Genomic DNA, 27856 nt, shown 5'->3' with positions numbered 1-27856 from the left:
CAACCAGACATTAAATAAGTTATGGTGGGTAAAAAAGTGACAAAAAGCCTCCACCATACAGTGTACAGTAAATAAAAATACCACTTGTGAGCACATTCAGGTCTCAGGCAGCTCTCAGATTATAAACCAAGAACGTTTCTGTAGTATGTTGCAAAGAAGGGTCACCAACATTTTGCAAATTTTTGCATTAACAAAACTGGATCTTCACTGATCAAACCACCTTTGCCTAAGCAAAGAGCTGATTAAACGGAGTCTCAACCTTTCATACCTCCACTTTGGTGCCTTATATCTACCCTTCTGGATAGGGGATAGCCAAGGATGAGAGGGCTACTAAAGCTTCAGAACAATGAAAGCCCACCCACGAGTAGCAAAAAGCAATTTGTGGTATGGTGCCGGGGTGGTCCGTGTCCGGCGGCTGGGTGGGGGGCCCTATCACTCCCTCCCCCCATACCATTAAATTCCTCCCCTTTTCCCTACCTTTTTACCTTCCCCCCTTCAACCCTAGACCGTCCCTATCCATTTTTCTCTTTTATTCTGTTACTTTCCTCTCTCTCCTCTTTGGCCGGCCATTTGAACCCCACGGTTTGGGGATTGTCAGTTTCTCAGTCTGAGTTGAGGGAATTGTTCCCAACCAATGTAGAAAACAGACGATAAGACAAAGATCTTTCTCAACCGGCCAATGTCTCTCTAAAAACTGATTGTATTAGGTACGGAAGAATACCTGTAATGTCGTTTTATCTGATTTCTAACATTTACCTAATAAAAAATGTAAATGTATACAGGCATACCCCGCATTAACGTACGCAATGGGACCGGAGCATGTATGTAAAGCGAAAATGTACTTAAAGTGAAGCAATACCTTTTTCCACTTATCGATGCATGAACAGTTCTGCAATCATCATATACGTACACAACTGATGTAAATAACGCATTTGTAACAGGCTCTATAGTCTCCCCGCTTGCGCACAGCTTCGGTACAGGTAGGGAGCCGGTATTGCTGTTCAGGACATGCTGACAGGCGCATGCGTGAGCTGCCGTTTGCCTATTGGGCGATATGTACGTACTCGCGAGTGTACTTAAAGTGAGTGTACTTAAAGCGGGGTATGCCTGTGTGTATATATATATATATATATATATATATATATATATATATATATATATATATATATGTATGTATATATATATATATATGTATATGTATGTATATATGTATAAAAAAAATTTTTTTTATATATAGATAGATATAGATATATATATAATTTAAAAAAAATTGATCTTGACATCTGCTACATAGAAAATGCAGCAGCTTCCGAATCGTTTACGACTATATTCCAAATAGACCCATGCTCAATTCTCTTCCCCATTCTGGGTTTCTTTTCATCAAGGAACGCCCATTCAAAATAGTATCTTTCAGGCTGGTGCGAAAACTAGCACACAGCACAATTTTCCAGCATCAGTTGACCTGAAGTATGACTAGCTACACGCATCGATTCTAGAGAAGAGTCACGAGGAGAATATGTTTTTTTACCTCGTAGAACAATGTATATTTTTTGTAATCAAAACAATCAATCAATCATTCTCTAGATAGCACTAAGTTACAGACAAAAATCGGAAGGATATCTGGACATCTGGTTAATAGTACGTCAGTACGAATGACATGTTGATATATTATGTAAGGCTTTTTAAATGAGGAAAATGCAATCTAATTCCTAGCAAACAACTCACATTTTCTGATTATTTTAGAGAAGGCCTTTTCCATTTGAATCCAAATGACCAATACATTTAAAGCATACCTGTCAACAGCCACCACAACGCTTTGTGAACTTGTTTCTCCTATTGATTCCTGTATGCTTGCTATTTGCTTCCAATCGACATTTCCTCCAACTGAAAAAAAACACAAAATAAATACTTTTTTAATACAATTTTGCAAGCACAAATGAAACGGCAAAAAATGACCTCCAGTATAACATCAGAGTCTAAAGCTATAAGATATACACACGGGCATCACTACAACACAATGCATAATCAATAGTTGATATATTTTGCAAGCACAGCCCACACAGACATCACGTGTAAAACCAAGAAGAAATGGTTTTGTTGCTGGAAATACTCACCTAGTCCAAGACTTACAAACTCATCAGAAGCTTGATCCCTGGTTCCCGTGAGAGAACCTTCTCTGTTTCTCATAGTCCCCGAAATGTAACGAGGCTTCACCCCCGTGCCTATTAATTGTGCAAGCTCGAGCTGGCTGATGCACTTCAAAATCTGGATTGTAATCAGAAACAGAAGCACACAAGTTAAAAAAAAAAAAGTTAAAAGTAAATACAGTGTATATGGTTATATTTTTGCGTGAACATAAAACATCTCTCAGATTATAGCCTATGAGCTATGAAATCGGTGAGATTAATTTTCACCTACACGCTCAGTTTATGAATTTTAATGTCTGTACTGAGCTTGGCTTCTGAAAGTACGTACGGTCCTTATATGGCCTAAAAACCTGTTAATTTCAACTGAATTTATAGCTCTGGTTGTCCGTGTATAAAAATGTTTGGCACGTTGTTATAATGCCTATGTAATGGTTGTTCTGAGCAATTGTTCCATTGGACTGGGCTGCAGGGACGCAAGATGCCCCCGAGCTGATCAGGTTTAAAAATATGGGTGGCTAGGAGTTCGCCCACTAAACTGACCTGGGAAGCAGGTCTTCAGCATCCTACTGCCATAATCAATCCCATGCTAGACAGGAGATTGTCCAACCACAACCCCTCCCCCCCCCCCCCCCAAAATATCCTCTTTACACTTCCATAGCATGTATTTATAACAAAAAACTCAGTACCTCAAGCCATGAAGAGCCCAGGTAGTTTCCATCTGTATGAGCCACAGTGATGAGCGTTTTGATGGTATCTATGTTCTTCTGTTTCATTTCAGTGATTCCAGAACTCACAGTTAATAATGTAAACCTTGCTAGGGCCTGGACATAAGCATCTCTTTCAAGCTAAAAACAAATACAAAAATAGACCAAAAATATGCTTGTAAATCATTGAAGCAACAAAAATATATATATGGTACAGGCAATATGAAACAGCATCACATATATAACCCAATATAAATAACTTATGCATAATTGGTAAAATATCATGTAAGGGCCTACTACAATGAAACGTTGAAAATGTGTATATGATTAAATAAAAATCTGTTGAAAATGATAAGAAAATTACCTAAATATCTATTGTAAGGATCACATGCCATTTTACCTATAATGTACAGTATGTGTACACACACACATTGTACACACACTGTACACACACACACACATTGTGTACACACACACACACATTGTGTACACACACACACACACACACACACACACACACACACACACACACACACACACACACACACACACACATTGTACACACACACATTGTACACACACACACACCTCTATAACTCATCACATTCTGTCATCGGGATTATGTTTAATCTGTAACGGATCTTTCCAATACATTTGGTTAAGTATTTATTGTAAGGGTTGTTCTGCAATTTGCTCAAGGGAAGTAATTTTCTGCTAGATTTGAAACCCCAAATGGAAAATCCCATTTTACGATCAACTATGACTCATCTTTATTACCATGACTAATCTCCCCTTTAAAGACACTTTAAAGTGTCATCACATTAGAATCTGTATATGAGCAGTCCGCTGCTTGTCTGACAGTCTAATTTATCCTTGGTCTTTGACTTCTACCTCTAATGTACCAAACCTCTATGCTTGTACAGTTTGTTGACATTCATTTCAGATCCGAATAACTTCCCAGTAAGGAAACCCAGCAACACACTTGGATCTCTTAAAAACATTTATTTTGGAATGGACTTGACTGCCTAGTTTTCACTTTTTTTCAGAACTGGAAACAACTTTACCACGTAACAATCTTCTTTAAACAAATAAAATAACGCTTAAAGCAAACCTCCTTTGGCAATCAATAAGGTTTTTGCTTTTCAACAGGCACTCTACTCTGAGGGAGTATGTCAGTCAGATAATTCTTAAACCATCAGCCCACCAGCTGTGCACATTTTTACCTGCCCATCACATAGTGATAACATTGTAGCAAATGCTGCCCACATTTACAAACTAAATGAAAAAAAATAAAAAAATAGAAATATATGTACCTCTGTCCGCTTTTTTTTTTTTTTTTTTTAAAGAAATGCACCATCACTTATTAAAATCTCTAAAACATGTTACAGTTATTGGTTTACAACTCTTCTGCTATACAGTATGTGTGTGGTTTGTATTTAATAAAACAAACAAAAAAATCAAATGATAGAACGAGCAATACATATTTTATGCACTACATTGCCCCCATCATTTTTTTTCCTTCAAAAGGCGCTTTTATCACCATTTCCACCCACAAGCACTTTTTCAAAGCTCTTACAGCCAATTGAGGAGCAGCACAGTGAGTAAAGACACAGACACTGATAACAATGACACCGAGTTTGAAGCAGGAGAGCCTTGTTCAATTCCCCGTGTCAGTGCCTTGTGACCTTGGGAAGTCACATTATCTCCTTGTGCTTCAGGCACCAAAAACATAGATTGTAAGCTCATCCGGGCAGGGACTGTGTCTGTAATAACCCTATCTGCTGTGTACCGCACACTACATTGCAATTGTGAAGCGCTTTGTGTCCCATTGGTAGAATAGTTCTACATGAAATAAAGTTATTATTATTATTAAGAATCAAATCGTAACCAGAAGCAACCTAGCACCGCTATAGAAGAAGAAAAAACATTTCTTATCCCCTACACACATTAGAAATAACAGCAAACACAAACCCTATTCCACAAGTGTGACATGGAATGGGTGCCACGAATACATTATTTACAACTACTTGTCTTGTGACTTCAGTGTCTCTACTAGTAATAAGATCGACCAAGTGTGCAAAGACATTTGAACAAATTGTTATCAGCTTACAATAAAGAAGTCTAATACAGAGCCCAGTTTCTCAAAAAGAGAATTTGATATTAGATTGCAATATTTTACAGCTGTGCCCAGGATCAGATGTGTGATCAAGGATCTACAAAATAAATAAATATAAAAAATGGCAAGACATGAATATTATAAAAGCTGCCATCATCCATCCTCTTTCTGCATTAGAAACCATCATAAGATTTGTACCAATATTCCATTTATAATGGAAAAACAGAATTGTTGTACAATTTTTGACAACACGTTATTTCTTGCTGGAGCAAGTAATTAAACAAACGATAAGGAACATATTTCACATTAAAAACAAAGAGGATGTTCAGCATTGCAACATATGTTGCACAAAGGGTTTTCAAATCCTCTCATCTGACAACTCCAACTTTGATAATCGTCTCTGAGCATCAGACTAGCTTAGCTCCATGTGTCAGTATAGTTATAAATGCATTGAACAAACTTTCAGCAGATATGCTGGTAATGCTATAAAAAAAACCCACAGACTGTAGAAGAATGCTGCCTGAATTGGCCAATGAGGACCAGCACTAATGCCTGGTGGACCACCGGGGTTACATTTGAATAATACAGTACCAGCTTTCTTTTGCTTCTAGCAACAATGGTTTCTTTTTGTTATGTACAGTGCTACTTTTTCCACGACATTCGGTGTCCCCACTAATAAGTGATCCTCTCTCTTCCCTGCTCTCCTCCTCATGGATGGCTTCCTCTAGATTTTTGACACTTTGGTCCAGTTCCAGTTTATGAAACTCCTGTTCCTTGATATGCTGCGCCTTGTAGTCCAGAACGTTTAGGGGGAAAATCGCTAAAAACGACAACTACATAAAAAAAAATTTTTTTTTTAAAGAACGTGTGCATTGCTGCCCCTTCTGCCTGTGGGAAGAGCGCAAACTAACCAGAATATTAGTGCAAAAGTATTCCGACAGAAGATTTCCTTTATCCACTGTAAAAGATTGGATGGGATATTGTATTGAATTGTTTTTTTTAGTGTGTTACATCCCAACAACAAGGCAACCATAACAACAAGCTTCCATATTCTCTCAATTTGTCTGATTTCCAATAACATATATGGGATCACCACTCCAAACCTGTGCGCTATTGGAATATTGCGAAGAATTCTGCTTTTAAATACTGCTCTATGGCAGACATGCCCCACAGTTTTATAGTCCAGCACGGCAGCGGCGCTCAACTCCAGTCCACAAGCCCCCCTAACCGGTCAAGTTTTCAGGATATCCCAGCTTCAGCACAGGTGTCTCAATCAGAGGCTCAGTCTGTGAATGAGCCTCTGATTGAACCACCTGTGCTGAAGCAGGGATATCCTGAAAAGCTGACCTGTTGGTGGGGGGCCTTGAGAACTGGAGTTGAGCGCCCCTACAGTAATGTAGGAGGTGTCTCCAAAGTAGTGCAAAGTGAGGAGTTATATGCCTCTGTGCTGCTAGTAATAGGTTATTCAGGTTTCAAGCAGCTCTTTTGATAATCTTTCATCGAACCAGTGATGACAAATCTCCCTGGTACAAATGTAAGCACTTGCTAAAACATTTTGATCACAGAATATAAAGGCTCTGTGGGAGTAGTAGCATCTCTACCAGTATCCAACCAGAATACTAATGCAATGCATTTAGTAATAGTTCAGAGACAATATAAGGAATCCTGTTAGGATGCATTATACGGATGAGATAAATGTGCCTTTGGGACATGAGAAATGATTACTGAACTTCAGTGGCAATAATTACTTTTTACGAATTGCATTCCATGGCATCAGAAAGCATGGCAGACTACTAAAGAGAGAAAACACAAACTGTAGCAGCAGGAAGAGATTACCATTCAGAACAGAATGCACACATACACCAATGCAAACAGTGCATGGAGGAAAATGGTCCGTTGGGATCTATTATACAAAAGAAATACTGTCAAACTAATTTGACTGAAGATCACAAAATCGCGGAATGTGCAGTGAAATGTATTTTCCAGACCGAACAATATTCCATGTAACCACTGAATCTCTGCTGCTGTGGACAGACTACACATCCAAACTCCAACTCTGCTTCAGAGAGGCGGCGGGTGCCCACAGATTGTAATAGATGGAAGATAGATAGATACCATTACTAAATGTACATGATAATTTTGTCTAGTAAATCAGGTGGTGACACAAACTGATCTGTGAAGTTTGATCGTGGTAATAACCAAAACTACATTTGATGGTCACTGTGTAATCTACACTTACAATTCATGTATTGTCATTTATTTATTTTTTCTAAGTAAATTAGACCTATATCCCGAGGGAAAACTAACGGGGACGCAGAATATTTTCAATCTAGCCGCCCTTTAGTTTACAGTAGCTGCAGAAGATTAAAACAAAAACACTAAATGGTTTTCAGCACAAAGATTTAATCTCGTTTAACCCCCCAAAAAACAGCACTATTAACATGATAAAAGTATTTAAATAAAAAAAAAAAAAATTCTGTTACCCAAAGTTGCCCTAATCTGAAAGTCTAAAATATCATCAGAAACTTCAGAAATGTCTAGTGTGAAAATGATGAAATGGAGCAACAATGAGTGAAGAAAGCACAGAAAGGCATCAAGCAGTAAGGAAAACTTTAAAATGTGCAGTTCCATATACACTGGATTTCAAAATACACGCGCGCACGCGCACACGGTCCAAAGGTGATGGATAATTACCTTTTTCAAACAGGTTTTGAAAGAACCCTGATTAGATAGGATTAATACTGTTAATGAGAGTCACTGGAAACACATACCGCATTATAATCTTACAACACTGCTTGAATGTAAACTGTTGGTCAGAGAGGAGGTTCCCCTGACGTAATGCTCTGGTTACCTGGATGCTGAAGATGCATGCAATCCTGATTGAAAAGCGAATACCCTCCAAACACAGAGATGCTACTTCAGTATCATCACAGTCTTGTAAACCTACGCTGAACGCTGCCAAGAATGGTGTCCATGCCAACTGGTGATTAAATATACATATACGTTAGTTCAGTACTGAAAAATACACACTGTAATAAAGAACAGCAAACACATGGAGTTTGCAAATAATTTCTTAGTTGTCAGAGGGGTCTGTAGCACATTGATGCATTATTTTCCCCTCAGGCGGTCGAGAGGTTAAACACATCGCAACTACAAAGTATAATAGCAGATATCAAATCTAAACCTGCCCCGTTCCCGAGATACCTACTGGTGAAGTTACCGGCCTTATTTCCTGTTTATTAAAGGGATTTTAAATTGCTTTCCAACAGGAAGCCGCAACTGATGATGTTGTGACTTCCTATTGGCCCAGGATTCTGCAGCCATTGTGCTTTCGCTGGAGGGAGATTTATACCTGGTAACTTGACCAATAAGTATCTCGGAAACAATTCAGCTCCAGAAGACCACCCGGATGAAATGGAAATAAGTGAGGTAAAAACAAAACAAAAAACACATAGGCGAGGACTCTGTACTAATTTAAAGTGAGGAGGAGTTGCATGTCCTTCAGGCAGTATAGCTGTTTTTTTAATATGTACAAAACGGCATATTTTCCATTATAATAGGCTCCAGCATAAAAGTGGTTAAGTAGTTTGGGATGATGTGCATTCCCTCCCATTGCCTCTAACCCTGTCACCTTCAGGATATACCTTACATCTAAGCACAGCAGGATTGGACATGCTATCCTTCTAAAGTTCCTCAACCAAAATGACCTTTAAAAATAAGCAGCCATGGTAAGATGTACAAGTCATTTGATATTTATGCCAAAACAGAGAAATCAATTTGGCAGAAGTCTTTAGGAAGCCTGAAAGCAGCTGCTACACACTGTACTATAAACTCTAAAGTGCAGTCCTAGTTGATCTGTTTTTAAACAGCCGGGTTTGCTCTTACGGGTTTCTCAGAGTATTGCGCAGTGGCATTCTTTCCTTATTTAGGTTAAAGCCCCTAAAAACACAGTATTGAAAGCAATGTGTTTTGTATATATTTTATACATATATATGGGGTGCTATTTGGAGACATGAAAAGCTCTTAAACACAATAAATTATAAAACAATTATTAAAAAAAAAAAAAAAAGGAACAAAATATTACATGGTTGAGGGCGCTCGTGTCTGTTTCCATTCGGAAGTACCCAATGATTTAACAAGAACAGTGGAAACAATATCTAAATATGCTGAATATTTGAGACAACTCACCTTGAACATTGGTCTCACGTGCTCCAGATGTGTAGCACTTGTGAACGGAGCCTGGACATGGCTCACAGCCTCCATGAGGGCTTTGGCTGTTCTTGCCATCTGCTCCATTTCTAAATTATACAACAATCGTCTTTGCTTTTCACTAGCCACACCTGCTGGATTCAAGAAGTTTGCAGATATTTTAACATTCATTTTAAACAGTTTTCATGTTTCTGTACTGGGCAGGAATGAGAAGGTAGAATTTCAGCTGGGGATGAAGCCACATCTGGCTACCTGGTTATTTGTGGATTAAAGTTGCCGTTTTCCTTGGCTCCCATAGATGCAGTTCATACGATGGGTGATACGTTGCTGGTGTGCATGGGTATACAAATGGGTCCTGTAACGCGGTCTACGTTTGTATCTCAATATCTTGAAGTGCATATCTGACCATATATACAGATGTAGTAAGGCTCGTCTTCGGTGCCGCTGCCATATGGCTGTCACGGCATCGAAGGATTAATGTGGTAAGGGGTCTCATTCAGAAGCATGGATCCCCGCAGCTCCGTCACGGCAGACACAGTGTCCGGCACCGCAGACTTTTGCTTGTTCGTCGCAGCACCGGGGACAGCAAGTCTTATTAGATCTGTAGCTCTTTACATAAGCCGTTACCAACCCCATGTTATTCTGTACCTAATAGAGCAACATAATTTACCATACTTCTACTACACGTCTGTCATATGTACTGACACATATGGTTATATCAATCCAATATCTACTTTATTGTTGCAATTTAACCCTAAATAAACTACGATTCTGAAAATTATGAGTGTGTTTTACCTTGCAATCTGTCCTCCATTCCCCAGCAATAACCGTAGGCTTAGAAGTATAAAATACTACTCTTTAAGACCTTGTGTATCACAGGTTAGGCTGCCCTGCTTTTAATTATACACAACAATTATTGTACCGTTTGAGTGGGTTAGTGATGTGATAATCCCTCACAGTAACACTAGCCAAAACATTCATGTAAACCAGCTTCCAAGGCATATATTAAATAATTGCATGGATAGGAGAGCTGTTGTATACATACTTGGTTTAGACGATTTTGTAGTGATTGAGTGTTCTTTTGTTTCTTTCATGGAGATTTTCTTTCCAGCTATTTCATTGTAGATAACAGACAGATATTCTTCAGGAAGATCCTTGCTGTCATTAATACCTCTGTTCATCTTGATATATTGTTCTTTTGTCATTTTGTTCTTGACCTAAATGACAAGACCAAGAACTTGGTCACAGCCAGTGTGATCAGGAACGTCCAGTTTACAGAAATCTGAATACAAGAGGGGTGGGGTGTATGATGTAAAGAAGTCTACTAAATCTCTCATCTCTACATATGTCTGCACCAGGTAAAAGAATACAACCAACCAAACTCGAACACACAAAGAAGCAAGATGTCAGTTTAGATTAAAAAAATTAAAAAAAGCCATAGGACAAAAAAGCAAATTGATCAAAATTTCAGTTCGAATACAAATTGTCCATCAGGACAATATCTGGAGGAAGTCAAAACATGTCAGCGAGATAAACTGGACACTGGGTCAACCAGTGTATCTCCTTATGCAATGAGCAACGAGCAATGCCCCTCTAGCATTTAAAGAATTCAAGTACAAAGATAGAGAGTAAGCACTTACAGGCACAGGACCATTGCCACTCAATCTCTATGGGTACATTTACAGTATCTTAAAAATGTACACTGTTCTATTGAGAATTAATGATGCTTTGAACCAGAGACAAGAGCAGAAGGAACATTGTCAAAAAGATGCAGATAACAGGTGCTAAAGGATAATACAATAAAGGAATTTGTTTCGGTACAAAAGGTGGCGTTACAGTCAACTTCTACGTTTCCCTGTTAAAGTGAATTGCTCTCTGCATTAACGCTTGCAGTTAATTTTGCACAAATTGCTTATACATGATACTCTCTATTCCCCTTTACTTAACCTGTGCCCTCTGCCATTCTCCCAAGATTAGCTGCAGACAGACTTCAGGATAACAGGTTATTAAGTGAGGGACAAAGACAATTTGAATGAACAAAAAAAAGAAAAGAAATATATAATGCGATATTTGGTTAATGTTCATGTTTGTATGTTACGCATTTATCAAGACCAAAATGAGGAACACAGATAAAAAGGTGGATAAATGTAAATTCAATTTGACCAACATAGGCTGCCAATCACTTTTAAAGCTCTTCTCTTATATTCCCTTTAGTTTTTTTATTTAAAAGGCAGTTAACATCTAACGAACATTAACATTTGAAGAAGTAATCCTGAAGCCGCTTCAGACATTTCAGAATCCAGTCAGTTCTGTGTCACCATTTGAGAGTATATCATGATTGGCCACAATCCCAAACGTGACTGACATGGCATTTACAGATGTAGCCAACCTGTCCTCTGTGACACTTCCACCCGCGGTCATGGGATGCCGTCGTGGCACCGAGGATTAATGCTGCCGGGGTTCCCATTTGGAAGCATGGACACCCTCCCACCCACCGCGTAACTGTGGCAGACACCATCTCCGGCACCACAAAATGTCACTTTTGTGGCCACGCCACCAGGGACCATGAATCTAGTTACACATGTAGGTCTTTGCAAAAGCAGCACCAACACTTACTTACCTGCTTCAGTAACATGACCCATACAGTACTTATGAGAAGAAAAAACATATAGAAATTAACAAAATAATTTGTCATATTGGATGTGCATTGGGGCTTCTTTGGTAACTAGGCTGATCTGTTTGTGCCATCACAAATATGCAAATATGCAGAAGGGAAAATATCAACTCTGCCTGCCACTGAAACATAAAGCAATGATCTGGTAATACAGAATATCTATATTTGCAACATACCTGTGGGCTATGAAGATCTGTTGTCAACATGATAATGGAATAAGCCAAGACATAGGCAGTGTCTGCACTAGCAAATAAGGTTTGCCTGAAAAGCAACAATACGATCAAGTGTTAAACATTCCATACAGGCCAAGGAATTGCACACACAAAAACAAAACACATGATGAGTTGGTTTAAAGGGTTTCTGGACGCTGCCCAACACTGGCGCATATTGGCCATTTTGTTACATTCAGCCCTTTGAACGGTAATGAACGGTGGATCACAAGAAAAACAAAAACGGCGGTGCAAGTGACTTTCCTACGAGTTACAATGGTAATGACACACTGTTCACAATCATACAGTGACAGCATAAACAATTTAATATAGTTGTCTTCCATAAAACAAACACAATGATGCTTCAGACCTACATTTACTGTAACTCATTTTACACGTGTGTGTGTGTGTGGGGGGGTGGGGGGGTTAAGGAAAACAAAAGGAGAGGAATATATCATCTATAGACCTAGGAGACACTGAAGCTTTATGCAGCATATTAAGTTGGACTGGTATTGCCAGCTCCATGTCTCTTGGCCACACAATGAAAAAGCCCAGAGAAAGAGACCTATGAGCAGTGGGTCCTGCAGCATGTCTGAATGTTACATGCCTGGGCTTATATTCATGTAGAATTCCAGACAGTGTCTTTGCTGGTAAAATGGATTTGAGAACACCCTGAAGCACTGGTGTGTATGTTCTGTATGTACGTACATATAGATGAGACAAGTTCATGCAGTGCTTCAACAAATAAAGTCATGTTACTAACCCTTGGTTGCACTCCAAGTATCGAGCAGCAAACTTCTCCATTAGACGATCGATTTTTTGGGCCTCTCCTGGGAGGCGAAATCCTTCCAGAAACATCCGCAGGGCCGACACAAAGTCCTTCCCTAAAAAGTCGTGTTGGTCCACGTATGCGTACATGACTTCTTTGTTAAACTTATCGTTGTCTCCAAGGAACTCGCCCGCTTGGGTCTACAATGCAAAATAAATGGGAAATATATTGGCAATCTGAAAGGGTTTAGTTAGTCCCATTGGTTACAGAGGGGGCTGTAATACACAGCCGGCTCAATCAGAACAAGACTTTTCCATAAGGCGTGTCATGATAGGGATAGATTTGGCTGCTCTTAAATAAAGGATAAGCCTGCCATTACCCCTACCTGTCAATGATATGATGTACTTATGTATGTAGTTTATTGTACCAGTCCTAGATATGTTATTCGTAAAGTATGTAAAACAATGATGTACAGCTCAGTTCAAGAAGGTGGACCTGCAGGGGTTAACTCTCTCTTGCAAAAGGAGCCGTAATCACATCAGGGTTTCGTATTGTAGGCCTGGATACTGTGATGGGATTAGGCCCATTGTTGAGGAACCAGAAAGTGGACTTTTTCTGCAAGAAAGCTGTACACCCTGGGGCTATATCTGTATTGTATGACTGTGGAGGGAAATTGTGTGGGCATTGTCCTGTATCTGCCTACAGCCTGGGGACTATGTTAATTAAGGATAGGAATGATCATATTTGGGCATGCCATTTTGGGCTTCCTGGCCCTGCTTCAACCACAGTAACCTCATCAACCGGGTCTGGGCCGTGTACAGACACCAGGACTATTGTTCCTAACCAGACTAGCTGGCATCTCCCCGATTGGGACAGGGGTATAAATACGGCTTCTCCCCAGCTCCAACTGAGTAATTCTGGACCTGATGGCCTTTGTGAAGGCTGTGTGCTGACAGAGCTGAAAGAGCCGACGGAGTCAGCAGAAGGAAACCGAGGAGAGACAGTGCAGGGAGGGGTCTGGAGCATCAAGAGCTGTGGTCTGTGTGCATAGTACCTATGCAACTTATAGAAAAAACAAAGTATATTTTTTAGACATATTTATATGTTATAGACTGATTACTTTTATTGGACCATTATCAAAGTTCTTTATAGAAAGATACTGTTAAATGTGCTTTCAAAAGCATCTTGAGAATACGCCACCTAAAGAAAAGACTTTTGACATTTCAAGAGCTCGCATAGTATACAGTAACTTATGCAAGGAATAGAAAACAATACATATTCATTTAGAAAATGTATCAGCAACGTTTGGCAGAAATACAGATGCAGCAGACCGCATTGCTCCCGCTGATAACGCCACATATCGCATTGTAACACAGAATATCACAGTGTTTCCATAGGATTCAATACCAGCGATAACACACAATATCCCAGATTATCCCAACATAACATGTCAGCAAGAGCAATAACCTTCACTACATCTGTATACTCTCCAGTCAGAATACAAGCATGTCATGAATAACCACATTTACATTTTGCCATGGAAAATCACAGTTCAACTTAATATGCACACTCAATATGGGCTCACAAGGTTTTGAAAGAACCAAATCTCCATCAAAACAAGCAGTTCAGACTGCAATCCTTTATCAGGATCCGCTTTATGATGTGATAAAGTAAAGTCATATTCTTACCGAATCTAATCTCTCTTCTTGATGCAAAAACTGGGCAATATCTTCTGGAGTCGTTCCAAGCATCCCTTGTTCTTGTAGATACTGGATTCCTCTTTTTGGCTTCTTATTAAATCTGCACAATCAATGGCATATGAAACAGCTTAGCCGCGTAGAATTCATTAATATGCATTGCTACAATAGATTGCAGCTTCAAAGCACGGGGTAAATTACATATAGAAAGCATTCATCTGATGTTTCTCATCCTGAACACTGAACCAAGATTTTTTTTTTCTAACCCTCTAGCCGCCAAATCTTAATGATTGCTTAAAATTACATCTATAATACTTCAGTAAGAGAGAGACCATCTCTCCTAATTGCATATTGTAAGCATTACTCAACAAACATCATCTCACCCACTTCTGTATTTATTTGTTGTATAATTGTTTATTACAGTTGCACAGAGTAGAATTAGCCATTGTATTTAACCACACATTAAAGAAGTTGTGGTGGGTAAAAAGTGACAAAAACCCTCCACTGTACAGTGTACAGCAAATAAAAATACCACTTGTGAGCACATTCAGACAGGTCTGCAACCCTGCTTTTCACCATTACCTCTTAGCATACAATGCTTCAAACTGCAGTCATGGATTCTGGGTAATCTTATTTCCATTCTCTTTTTTGAATGGAAAATGGGTTACACTTAAGATCTCCCACTCTGTTTATGTTTTTAGAGTAGAACTATTGTATAATTCAGGCTAAAATAAGATTAGTTAACAAGTTTCAAATGTATTAAAAATCAGACATAGCATTGTCTACTACAAGCATTGTACTACTACAATCAGCCTCCTTAAGCATTGAAGGGGTAGAACCATAAAGTACATTGACCTAAGGTAAGAACAAATTAGGGAGAGGGAGTAGGTAGTGTCATACATTGTATTGACCAACAAGTAGTTGCTACGTTACAAGCTTCCAGCCTCTCAGGGTCCTTCATCGGTACAGAACCCGGAGAGGTTTGCAAGCATGTAACGTAGCAACTACTTGTTGGTCAAATAAAAGGTTTCATACTACCCTCTCCCGCCTTTGTTACTACAGTACATGGAGGAAAGTACCAACACGGATACCCACCCTTCTTTGCCCAAAGTAAGAAGGCTTCTCTCACACTTCAATATCTTGAAGCAGCTGAGGAATCTTCCACCAGACACCAATTTGCTTCCACAAACATTAATTTACTCTCCAACAACAAAAACACATAACTCGCTCTATATTCAATCTCGGGGTAAAATCAAAGCATTCACAAACTGTGTATTGTGTTGGGTATAGTAACCCAAACATTATTTTTAGTATCACATTAAAAAAAAATGATAAATGGATTTCATTTCAAATTGCCTTTAATATTTATTTGAAAGTGATTCCGTAGTCTTTTATATAAGTGTATGGTTTCCCAATATCTCATGTAAGTACAGTGCTCGCTGTATGTTAGACCTGCAGCCACATTGGGGGAGAATTGCTCTGATCTGTGTTACTGGTTCCACCAGAACAGAAGGTATTAATGGATATAGTACGGTGTTACATATTGTAACAACATATTCTGGAATGTTTTCCCAACTGGGCTTCTGGTTAAGGTTATGGATTGTGGGAACTTCCATAAACTTGAATTTCAGACTCTGAGACAGTTATTTAATCTCCACTGTGTCGGAGTCACTGCAAAATCTTTGTAGCAGGGGCCGATTGTCAGAATATAAAGAGCAGCAAGGGTAGCGCTACATAAAGTACTTACAAATCTATTCCTTGTTCTATGATCTCTTTTTGCTGTTTCAAGACCTCAAACTGCTCCGGGTTGTCCGTTCCCGACATCTGTGTGCTGTAGCTGCCAATCCCTGAAGAAGCTGTGGAATCCAGCGAGTTCAGGCTTCCGTATCTATTGATGGTCTCGGGATGTTTGGTTTCATTGGTCTCGTGCTCTACAGGTTTCTCTTGTCCTGTTAAATTAAAGTAACATTTAATAAAAAGCCATTTCATTTTCTGTTGCCGTATCATCACATAACCTCAGGTGAACTACTTGTGTGCAACAATGAGTGTACAAAATTAGGATGCACAATGCTAACCACGAGAAATACACTGCTCCACAGCAGAATGGGCTTAAATGGTTACTGATTTAGAAGAACAGTGAAGCAAATTGAAACTTTATTGTTAGGCATACACTGAAAATAAGACACAATATTTGTTTCAGCAACTCGACTGGTGAATGCATAGGGATCACGGTGCTAACTGAAAAATACTGGAAAAACACCCCCGGCTAATCATTTAACACATCTGGTTAAATCCGATAAAAAAAACAGCAAATTAAGCACCCGTTCCCTATAGCATCGACAAAGCTAAGAGACCAAAGTAAAGCAAAGTAAGTCATTTTCTCAAATGTAAACAACAGAAACTTGTCAAATCTATGTAGGTGGAAAATAAAAAAAAGAAATTTTGTAACTATTTGTTCGTGTCATCAAGTGCTGTCACTTTTCTCCTTTGTTTACTTTTTGGAAAGTACTTATTTTGTCATCAGCAGTAAATTGAAGATAGCAAGTATATCATTAATAAGTTGATAACATTGATATGCTATTTAGATGGTCTTTGCCTGTTTTGTGCTACTTCCCTTAGAAGAAGAAAATGGGGAAGAGAAGAATATAGTTGAGTTTTTTGTTTTTAAAGGGGTTGTGTATTGATAGGAATTTAAACTTTTTTGGAGATGGAAGGTAAGTACAGAAAAGGAAAAAGGGAAGGAGTACAATAAAAAATTGACGCAGAACAAAAATATATACAAGCTATTAAACTTTTTACAATACCCAATAGAGAATTACAATCTAAACAAATATCTGGAGGGGAAAAAAAAAAAAAAGTCAAGGGAGAATGCCAGGGACCCCAGACCCAATGTGATCCACGGAGAATACAGGCCAACTTCTCCATACATATTATATCCCAGATTGTATCAATAACTATAGCTATACTCGGTGCAGAGGGAGAAGTCAAGAAGAATATCGTTTATACGAATAAGGCGTTTAAAAAGTCTTCACAAACATAAATGTTGATACATTTTCCTCTTCCTAATTGATTGAACGAATACAGCTCCTACATTATCTTGCATTTGAACAATGGGTTCTTATATAAACTCGTGGCTAAAGCATTGTATCCAGAGTTTAACTTAACATTTCTATTAATAAACAATGAGCTTTGGCTGAGAAAAAAAAAATATAATGGCAACCCCAGAAGTTGCTCCCCAACTGTGCAAAAGAAAAGTTCTCAAGTTTTCCATGACAACTGTGAAATTTAGCAGCATGTTAAACGTATTCCATACCGAGGGTTGTTTGGGTGTTGGGATTCACGTAAAGGACTTTACTCCATTCCACCATGCACTTTAATATGGACACCAGACATTCCAAGCCCTTCTTCCTCAGGCTTAATTCCTTCAAAACAAGACACTAACATTACACAAGTAATGGGTAAATATGTAGCAAAAACACCAGTGTGTCCTTGCCTGTATTTTGCACGCAAGAACCCAATTTCCCAGCTTTGGGAACCTATGTGAGACATGATGTTTGGCCCACAAGTGTTTTTTGTCTCTTTGTTTTCAAAGTGGGGAAATAAATGATGCAGCAAGTATGTTTCTAGCCTGTTTCAGGTAGATGGTTTTGTTTTTAAAATGACATTCAGCTATTTGGTTTTACATACGGACACCACCAAACATCTATGCAAGGTAGTTAATGTGTTAGAAATGTAGTTTGTTGCAGAGCACAGCCAAATGACATCCAATCATGCAAAAAAAAAAAAAGATTCCTACGCAAACTCCAAATAGACAGATCAATTTATTGTAGGCTGAACATCAATAGGACTAGATGAACGCACCTACGCGTTTCATGCCGAGGCACCTTGATACAAAGTGCCTCGGCATGAAACGCGTACTGTAGGTGTGTTCTATAGTCCTATTGCTGTTGAGCCTACAATAAATTGATCTGTCTGTTTGGAGTTTGCGTGTGATTTTTTTTTCTTCCATTTTTACCAAGATTGGATGTCGTTTGGCTGTGCTCTGCAACAAACTACATTTCTGGATTCTTACCACAACAGACTGCACGCCGTGGATGTTATTTGGATGCTGGAAGTTGGCAGGTAATGGGCCATAGTGCCCCAACACATCCTGTCAGCAGACTTAATTTTCTGTATACTGTTAATATCTTGAGTGTGGGTGTATATTGGTGTGTCATTATTTGTGGTTGTCAGGTGGACACCACTAGGCACATATCCCACTGAGGTTTTAGTAGCAATTTGTTATTCCTGTCTGCCATCCTATCTACATCTGGACATTTACTGTATATGTATATCATCTAGTTCAATATAGAGCCATATGTGATTTTTTGAGCACCACTCTTCACACTCCACATATTTAATGTGTTACAATGATGTCAAATATTTTTCAGGGGCTCTTCAAAAAGGCCAGCACGGTAGATTGTCTGAGAATTGTATTAGAACTCAGAAATGGTAACTGTTACATTGGAATCATTGCAGTATTCTTTCTTTATAAAATGTTTTACCAGGAAGTAATACATTGAGTTACCTCTCGTTTTCAAGTATGTCCTGAGCATAGAGTTTTAATGACAAATACATGGTTACAAATACATAGTTACAATGAGTGAAAAGGGTTATACACTACATTATATACGAGACATTAACTGTGCATACAAAGATATTATATATTATGGGCGTATATAACAATTAAAGGCCAGATTAAAATGTGAGACAGCCTTAGTTTTGAAAGAACTTAGACTGGTGGCAGCAGTGAGAGTCTCCGGTAGATTGTTCCAGGTGTGGGGGGCACGGTAAGAGAAGGAGGAGCGACCAGATACTTTATTTATAAAATAGCATGTACATCCTCTACCAAATGCATTATACAGTACATTCCTTACTATTGTGCTTTAATTGTACTACTTAAAGAAATTAATGTTTTAGGTTGACATAAAGATGACTTTCTGGGCGTTTTAGAGAAAATCTTTTCTGTTTTTTTTTTTTAACCTGAACTGCTCGTCACTGGCTAAATATACGAAATAAAAAAATGTAACATGAAATAGTCACAACAATGATATGGCTACAGTTTGCTAATGAAGTTCATTGTTTCTTGTAGAAGTGTAAAACAAATCAACTGAAGCATGTCTCATTATCGCCAATATACATTGACAGAAAGATAAAATGTGACCTAGCTACAGTAAAACCTCACCACAAAGAACATGTACAGTAGTTGCAATAAATACATACCTGCACATTGGACATGCCAAGTTCTTGGCTTCCCCGCCCTTGTGCTATCTTCGACAGGTCATTGACCAACCTTTCAAATATGTTTGCTGCGTTCAAGTCACAGTCATAGTTGACATAAATATCCACCACGCTTTGTGCATCTACAGGAGATATGTTGCACAGAACAAAACTGATTAGCAGTAATCATTCATAGGACGACAAGTGCTACGCGGGAACAAACAAAAGGATGACCTTTAATGTGTCATGTAAGAGGACAAGCTTAATCTTGCTTCTCATACCTGCACAAATTCTGGTCAGTGTTTGAATAACCATCCATTTGTGATCAAATGAGCTGGTGGAAGTTTCCAGTATGTAAAGGAAGATCTCTTTGAAGAAAACCTGTGTAAAATCAATACAAAGAAAGGTTTCAGAGCTACAGTATGCATGCAACGTAACCATCAAGCGAGAGAGGATTTCATGCTACTAAAATCAGACACTATTTATATGAATGTTTTTGTCTATTATCATTCAAATTTATTGAAATGTTTTCCCCCTCAATTTGCAAGTAAAAACCTACAGTATATTTGTTAAAAATCGAACTTTGTCCTTCTTTTGAAGTTCCAGATTGAAAAGAAATGTAACTGGGGAGATAAACAACACATTGTCTTTCTTCTGGAGATCTACTGCTTGAATAGCGACATCTATTTTCACAGATGTTTGTCTTAATTAGTCTGGCTTCTCATTAGGGGATACAAATTAGTTTTGTGCCTAAGCCTAATTGCTTGGACTGCTGAAGGATGAACATATCGGTAATCAGAAATCAATATTGAATGTATTTTCTGGAACCTAGTGAAAATGATAGAAGGCACACCATGGAGCAGCACAGTGGCTAACCGCATTAACAGTATGACTACATGCAATCCCTAGCCCTGGTATTTGTTTACTACGACTAATCTATTCCCATTGTCATTTTCCATCTTCACAGCACTTCCATTATGTCTATTAGTTTTTGTAAACCATTCCCATCTGTGAAAGGTGCAGCTACGGGGAGCTTTTAGTTACACACACTAGGTAGGGTGTGCATGCTATAGGTACCATGCAATTGGTTCATTGGCTAGGATTTGTTTTTAACGCTCAAGCTTCAAATCTCCCATTTAGATAATCCCTTGCAGAAAAAGGGATATACCAGAAGCAAGTCAATCAAAAACTATTTAAAGCCGCACAGGCTGCATTGCATAAAAAAATAAAAAATACATTTTTTAAATGAATTTTAAAACTACAGGATAGACCAAGGGGTCTCTGGAGCTGACCTGTGTTAATTTCAGCTGCGGGGACCCCCTGCTTCCAGCGATACTTGCCTCCGGGTGCCAGTAACCCTACAGCCAGGGAACTATGTGCTTAATATAATTACGGCTTCAAATGTCCCGCATTACGTGGGTCAATAGGAAGTCTTGACGTTATCCGGTGCGGCTTCCCATTGGCCAGCGTGACCAGGACATTTAAACGCCACAGGGATACTGGCATCTCCTACTGAGCTAAGTATACCTGGAAGCAGGGGGTCCCCAGAGCTGAAATTAACAGGTTTTTTTTAAACGCAGTGTAGCCTGTTCTATAGAACATATAAATTAAAGTCTGATAAAATCTGCAACCTTACTTAATTTATTTTTTTAAACAGGATAAAAATTGATGGGAAAAGAATAAACAAGTAATACATACAGTACCTCAATCTGCATCTTTAGATGCGTCTTGAAATTTGATAGTAATGTCAGGAAAATGGAAAGAGAAAGCTCAAAGACCTCTGGAACAGACGAGACCCCATTTTTGGACAGAGCAACACAGAGATACTGCTTGATAGCATTGATAAACATCTCATTGGTCTTGAAGACAGGACCAGCGTTTTGCAGAATAGACAGAAGCAGTTGGAGCGAGAGTACTTTTGAACGTAGCTCATGGGATCTAGACAGAAACAAAAGGAAATGATTTAGGAGGATTTCAGGTGTGCTGTGGGCGTACCCTGTATGCTGCTTTTCATGCAATGGAACAAACCAGGCACTATGAACTCCTAACACAAAGAACTGCCAATCAGTGGTATTTCAGGCACTTTTCACAAGTTGTCTCAAAGCATAATCCTGTTGTGTACAGATGCAGCAACGAGTATCCGAACACTTGCCTTTGAACATCTGGGGCAATCTCCCATTAATGCTGCAACATTTCTGTGACATTTCTGCAGACAGACTAATGGCCCAACGGATTAACACAGCGGGGGTCCCTGGCAGTCTCATTCAGTTTGAATGGGACCGCCAGGGACCCCCGCTATGTTAATCCGATGGGCCATTAGTCTATCTGCAGAAATGTCACAGAAATGTTGCAGCATTACTGGGGTATTGCCCCAGATTTTCCCAGGCAAGTGTTCGGGTACTCGTGGCTGCATCAGTACTTCTCCAGTACACAAGTGTTTCAGAGACAAATACGATGTAGTGATAATGCCCACCATCATGTTTCTTACTGAGACCTAAAGAGTTTGTATAGTATTTATATTCTGTAATGTTTACTGCTTTACTGTCTAGAGTTCAACTTTCAATTCAAAAAGGTTTGCAACACACGCCTGTGGTAAAAAACAAAAGGACCCCTGAAAAATAAGCATTCTGCAACAATACTGAGTCTAATCACACGCTTCTAGTGTCCATCAAATCCATATTTGGGTGGAAAAGAACATGTAAGATTTATACGGTATCTACTGTGCATTACCATCATGTGCCCTCCAATCCACAGTAAGATCCTGTAGGAAAGTCTCCTAAAGCAGAGAAGTCATTGCTTAGTAGAGGGAGGTAAAAGGCACGAGGTGCGTGAGGTCAGGGTGAGGTCAGGGTGAGGTCAGTGTGAGGTCAGTGTGAGGTCAGTGTGAGCTGCTATAACTACATGGCATGAGCAAATAGTATATTTCCATATCTGTTCCCTAAACCAAGTGGCATGCTTAGTACAAATGATATTATAAGGTGGACAGTCTTGTTACATATTAAAAATAAGTTCTTTCAAGCATCAATTTAGAAAGTACAAAAAAAATAATTAAAAAAAAAGAGAGAGAGAGAATGCCGATTACAAAACAAAAATCTAAATGTTAAACATCTACTTTTATGATACAAAGAATAAACAGATACCCCCTAAATGAAACTGCCGTCAACTGAAGTTAGGATTTAAATAAATGAATGCTTTATGGACAGGACCTTCTATGGTTGTTCCCCCTCACAGAGGTAAAAGGGAAGGTTCACAGTGTAGTATTAGGACCTGCACATTTGGTTATACCTTGACGTTGGTATGCAGGCTTATGATGCTTTGCCCAAAGGGTTTAACTAAATAACCAAGTAAATATTACTATTGGAGTATTTAACTTTATACTTATTACCAGTGCCCGACAAACTGGGCAAAAACCCACTAGCCCCCCCCCAAAAGTCAGCCGCCACCCCCCCCCCAAACACTCGCTCACCCCCCTCTCACGACACTTACCATCGGCGGCGTGGTGCAGCAATCTCTGTCTTCTCCCCTGCAAATTCATCTTCTCCCCCTTCAGCTCCAGTTAAAATGGCCGCGCGGCAGCAAATGACGCCGCGTTGCCATGGAATCGGGACATGGCGACGTCATGGCGCAACGTGGTTCCGCGTCCCATTGCCGTGGCAACGTGGTGTTTGATGCCGCGCAGCAATTTTAACTGGAGCTGCAGGGGGAAAAGATGAATTTGTAGAAGAAGACGGAGAAGACCGGGAGACGCCGCCGCCGCAGGTAAGCAGTCAACAGCAGCCAAAATGCAGTCGCCTTTGTCGACCCCTGCTTATAACTACATATGTTTTGTCAATTGAATGTAGCATTGGGCTCCCCTGTTTTTTGTTGTATACATTTGCCACGGTCAGTAGAACTCCTTTTGATATTCTCCCTCTCCCCCCCCCCCTCTCCCTCTCCCTCTCCCTCTCCCACCCTCCCTTCATGCCTCTCCATGCCTCTCTCGGAATGTGTGTTAATTTAAATAAATGAAACCTAAAATAAACCTTTAATTAGTATATTACCAAGTTCTCCACTTACAGTATTTAAGTTGATCCAATAAAAGGTATATTTTAGGTTAACTTTATTTAAATCCTCACTTCAGCTGAGTGCAGTTTCATGTAGTGGGTATCTGTTTCTTTATCCTTTGTACTTGTGTGTTATACCTACAGAGGACTGCACCTCCTCCTCAGGCTCGGGTGGATTTGAAGTACAATTAACCAATATTTAATCATTTTCATGATCATTAAGACACATCATTGATTTAAGTGTTTCGGATCCAGAGTAGTCCGACTCACTTTTGTGTTTTGTACTTTTATCATAACAATATAAGTTTATCAAGACCATTTATTTATAACAAAAAAAACCCCTCTTGTTGTTGGAGTACATTATTACATACACTATGAAGATGATTTAAGCACATATCCGAACGTGTTAAATGGAGGGCATCAATTTACAGAACAAGATTAGTCATTTAAAGGCTCAATCCCGGGTGATTGCCGTCTTAGAAAACAATTACACGGATATGTCATTTTGTCCGTGCGTTGTAGTACTGTGCCTTTAAAGGAAAAAGAGGAACACACGGTAAAGAATAACAAAAGATGCGCGTTTAAATATTTATAAGTAGGTAAAAGATATCAAGTGATTTGGCGTGTTGTCACCGAGCCAGCTTGTTAGTGGCGAAGACTAGTAACACAATCCATCATGTATCGATGCGAAGGTAAGCAAAACAAGGCAATAACATCGCTTTTTGAATAGCCAAAACGCACGGATAAAAAAACAATATTGTATTCACCCAAACACATTTATCCTTTGAAAAGCGGGATCCTGAAAGTAGAGCACGTCCAACATCTGAATTTAGGTCATTCAGATCAATTATCCACTGCTAGAAGTATTAAGAATTTTTAGTTAAACAACATATTTTACAACAGAGTTTCAAAAACATCAAATATGCTTCTCTCTGCGCAGATAGCTATTTGTATCTATGTAAAGCTTTCTTTATATAGTGCCCACAGTGTACTCAGCACTACACAAGAGACCATACGGTACAGGGAATGATAATACAATATGTACAGCAAACTAAATCAGACCATTAGAAAGGAAATCCTTGCCGTGCAGAGCTTGCCGGCGCGTTTTTCTTTGCAATCACCAACAAGACCCAGGTACATGCAGCAACATTTCAGTGACATTTCTGCAGACAGACTAATGGCCCATCGGATTAACAGTGGGGGTCCCTGGCAGTCCCATTCAAGCTGATGTGTTAATCCGATGGGCCATTAGTCACTGCAGAAATGTCACTGAAATGTTGTAGCATGTACCCAGCATGTACCTGGATCTTGTTGGTGATAGGCCCAGATTTTCCAAGGCAAGTTTAAGGCAAGTTTTAGAATACTCGTCAGCGCACCTGTAACAACATAGTGTTTTGCCGTTTCCACAAAATATTATTTTTTGCTAGAACACAGCCGTAGAATTCATAAATGTCACCCCTTTTTCGTCACTAGAAGGATTCAATTACTTGCAATATTATTTCACATCAATTAAAAATATCCTGGTGATCCATTAAACATGGCCTGGCTGGGGTGTCCCGAGGACAAGGTTAAGAAACACGGTTAAATTTACTTTAAAAATACAGAGAAAATGCGTTTTACATTTCTCTCTTTTTTTGCGAAACGTGTCGGATATACCTGGATTTCAGTCATTACATCCAAGTTGATAAATGTTCGTCACATCACCTAGTATTGGCAATTAATTCCTCGTAGGCTAACAATACATTTTAAACGTGACAGCAAACCATTCTAAAAAAAGGAACCCGCATAAAGACATGTACAGTAAGCCTCGGGTGCGCTGTGCTTAATCCTGTTTTACTTCCTTACGACAGTAAATGCTCGATATTCCTTTTTCCCATTCAATTTCTCGTCTTCCATTTTGTTTTTTTAAATCGCTGCCCAGGCAGAGAAATAGCAGCTCCACGGTTATGCCTACACAAAGGACGCAAGCACCTGATACTCAACAGTCAAGGAGCAGTAAACAGATACGCTTTGTGTGGATTCAAACACAGAATTACAATCAACATTACCCAGAATAAAATCCTATTTAATGTTACCCTCTTAAACAAAACAAACAACTGGTCTCTTTAACCCTGAAAACAGATTCTATTTTGTCTCTATTTTGAGACAAAGACTCATTACCATTGGACAATCTTTAGTTCAGAATAAGTTAATAAGAAAAAAAAGAAAATGTCTGCTGTAGGCATAGAAAAAAAAAAGAAATGTAATTGGTAATTTCCTGACCAGTGAGATAATTATCTATGGAAACATCACTGCAGAAGAAGGCTGATGCTTCGAACACATTCCAAAATCGTAACACTTTGGGTGCTCCAGGATGTAGGACCTACATCATAGGATCTGGCACTGCAGGGGCACCCTGACGTACTGGCCAAGTCAGGGTGCGCAATGGGGGGGCGCGCGGCGCTTACAGAGGCTCCGCGACCTTCCACAAAGCGTTTAAATTAAATGCTGGGGGATCGCACAAAGCCGGTCAGTTCTCTTACCTTGTCTCTGGCGGTGCGTCGCCATGTCATCGCAGCATCAAATGACCCTGCAGCGACATTGGATGCCAGAGACAAGGTAAGGGGTGGGGGCACGAGCAGGGGGGGAGAGCACACAGAGGGGTGCAGGGGGAAAAGTTTGCGCACCCCTGGGCTACGTCATGCCCTTTTTGTGCTTGTTTTTCAGGGGAGATCGCTTCCAAGTTCTTATGGAGCGCAGAACCCGATCTGTAACGCAGGAAAATTGAATAGAACTCTTCAGTTTCCGAATTAAGTGATGCTGCGGTCACGCGATCGCTCTGCGGAGAGGTCATGTCAATGCGATTTGACAGAGCAGCCCGAGGACTGTTTAAATTACAAATATTGAAGCAAAGTCACTATATGCTCAAATCTTACTGCTTCAACATTGCCAGCACTACTCACTTTGGATCTGGCGGCCCATCCGACAGCGGCTTCATAGATAATTTACACAGTGACCTGAAGACTAGGAAGGCGTCCTTCTGTAAGATATGGGAGAACTTAGCACCGCTAGGTCCTGAAGTGTTTCCAGATTCCTAAAAACAAAACAAACAAACATAGAATCGGATCTGAAGGTCACACGCTTCTAATGTCACCATTTATTGTCCAATAACATTCCAACAACTGCACTCTATACTCTGCATCATCATTGTACAGCTTTGTGCAAGCTGTCAGAGAACAGAAAACCCATGAGATTGGGGGCTACTCGTGTACACATTTTATTTACAACTCACATTTTCCCTCATTTCCATGGATTTCCAATAGCTTAAGCTTTTCTATTTAAAACCAAAAAGTCCCTTCCTTGCCTGAGTGTCGTTAGAAGAGACCGATAGCCTGTCATCAGGTAAGGAGGGTGTATATGTCATAGATATTGGTGTGCCGGGTATCCCATTAGCATGGACAGTGTCCCCTTCGCTTCCATCTTCCGATGTTCTTGTCGCGCATTCAGGGTTTATATTCTCATCTCCTATATTAAAAAAAAAAAAAGAAAAAAAAGTTAAATACCAACACAGAAATAATTATAAAAGCAGCACCACTGCTCAGAAAGTGCACACAACACCCTGCTCCCCCACCACTGCTCAGAAAGTGCACACAACACCCTGCTCCCCCACCACTGCTCAGAAAGTGCACACAACACCCTGCTCCCCCACCACTGCTCAGAAAGTGCACACAACACCCTGCTCCCCCACCACTGCTCAGAAGGTGCCCACAACACCCTGCTCCCCCACCACTGCTCAGAAGGTGCCCACAACACCCTGCTCCCCCACCACTGCACAGAAGGTGCCCACAACACCCTGCTCCCCCACCACTGCTTAGAAGGTGCCCACAACACCCTGCTCCCCCACCACTGCACAGAAGGTGCCCACAACACCCTGCTCCCCCACCACTGCACAGAAGGTTCCCACAACACCCTGCTCCCCCACCACTGCACAGACGGTGCCCACAGCACCCTGCTCCCCCACCACTGCACAGAAGGTGCCCACAACACCCT

The 27856-nt window shown here is 39.8% G+C and overlaps 1 protein-coding gene across 3 annotated transcripts in view; it reads right to left on the bottom strand.

The window, feature by feature from the left end:
• Positions 1-27856, bottom strand: part of ARFGEF1 (ARF guanine nucleotide exchange factor 1) — a 144695-nt gene that overhangs the window by 34938 nt on the left and 81901 nt on the right. For 2 of the 3 annotated variants that reach the window (XM_075583778.1, XM_075583774.1), the window contains exons 8-23: positions 27171-27331; positions 26770-26900; positions 21488-21722; positions 20066-20165; positions 19788-19927; positions 17839-17947; positions 16273-16474; positions 14517-14628; positions 12823-13028; positions 12027-12111; positions 10222-10393; positions 9156-9310; positions 7819-7947; positions 2834-2992; positions 2115-2265; positions 1794-1884 (exon numbers count right to left, since the gene is read on the bottom strand). In XM_075583778.1, coding sequence (XP_075439893.1) covers positions 1794-1884; positions 2115-2265; positions 2834-2992; positions 7819-7947; positions 9156-9310; positions 10222-10393; positions 12027-12111; positions 12823-13028; positions 14517-14628; positions 16273-16474; positions 17839-17947; positions 19788-19927; positions 20066-20165; positions 21488-21722; positions 26770-26900; positions 27171-27331 — 2338 coding nt within the window. The remainder of the gene's footprint in view (positions 1-1793; positions 1885-2114; positions 2266-2833; positions 2993-7818; positions 7948-9155; positions 9311-10221; positions 10394-12026; positions 12112-12822; positions 13029-14516; positions 14629-16272; positions 16475-17838; positions 17948-19787; positions 19928-20065; positions 20166-21487; positions 21723-26769; positions 26901-27170; positions 27332-27856) is intronic. The other variant, XM_075583775.1, reaches the window with a different exon arrangement.

Source organism: Ascaphus truei, chromosome 2, assembly GCF_040206685.1.
Source record: "Ascaphus truei isolate aAscTru1 chromosome 2, aAscTru1.hap1, whole genome shotgun sequence".
In the NCBI taxonomy this organism is placed as follows: Eukaryota; Metazoa; Chordata; class Amphibia; order Anura; family Ascaphidae; genus Ascaphus; species Ascaphus truei.
The sequence above is the reverse complement of the archived record's forward strand: the minus strand, read 5'-3'. Positions and strand labels throughout refer to the sequence as shown.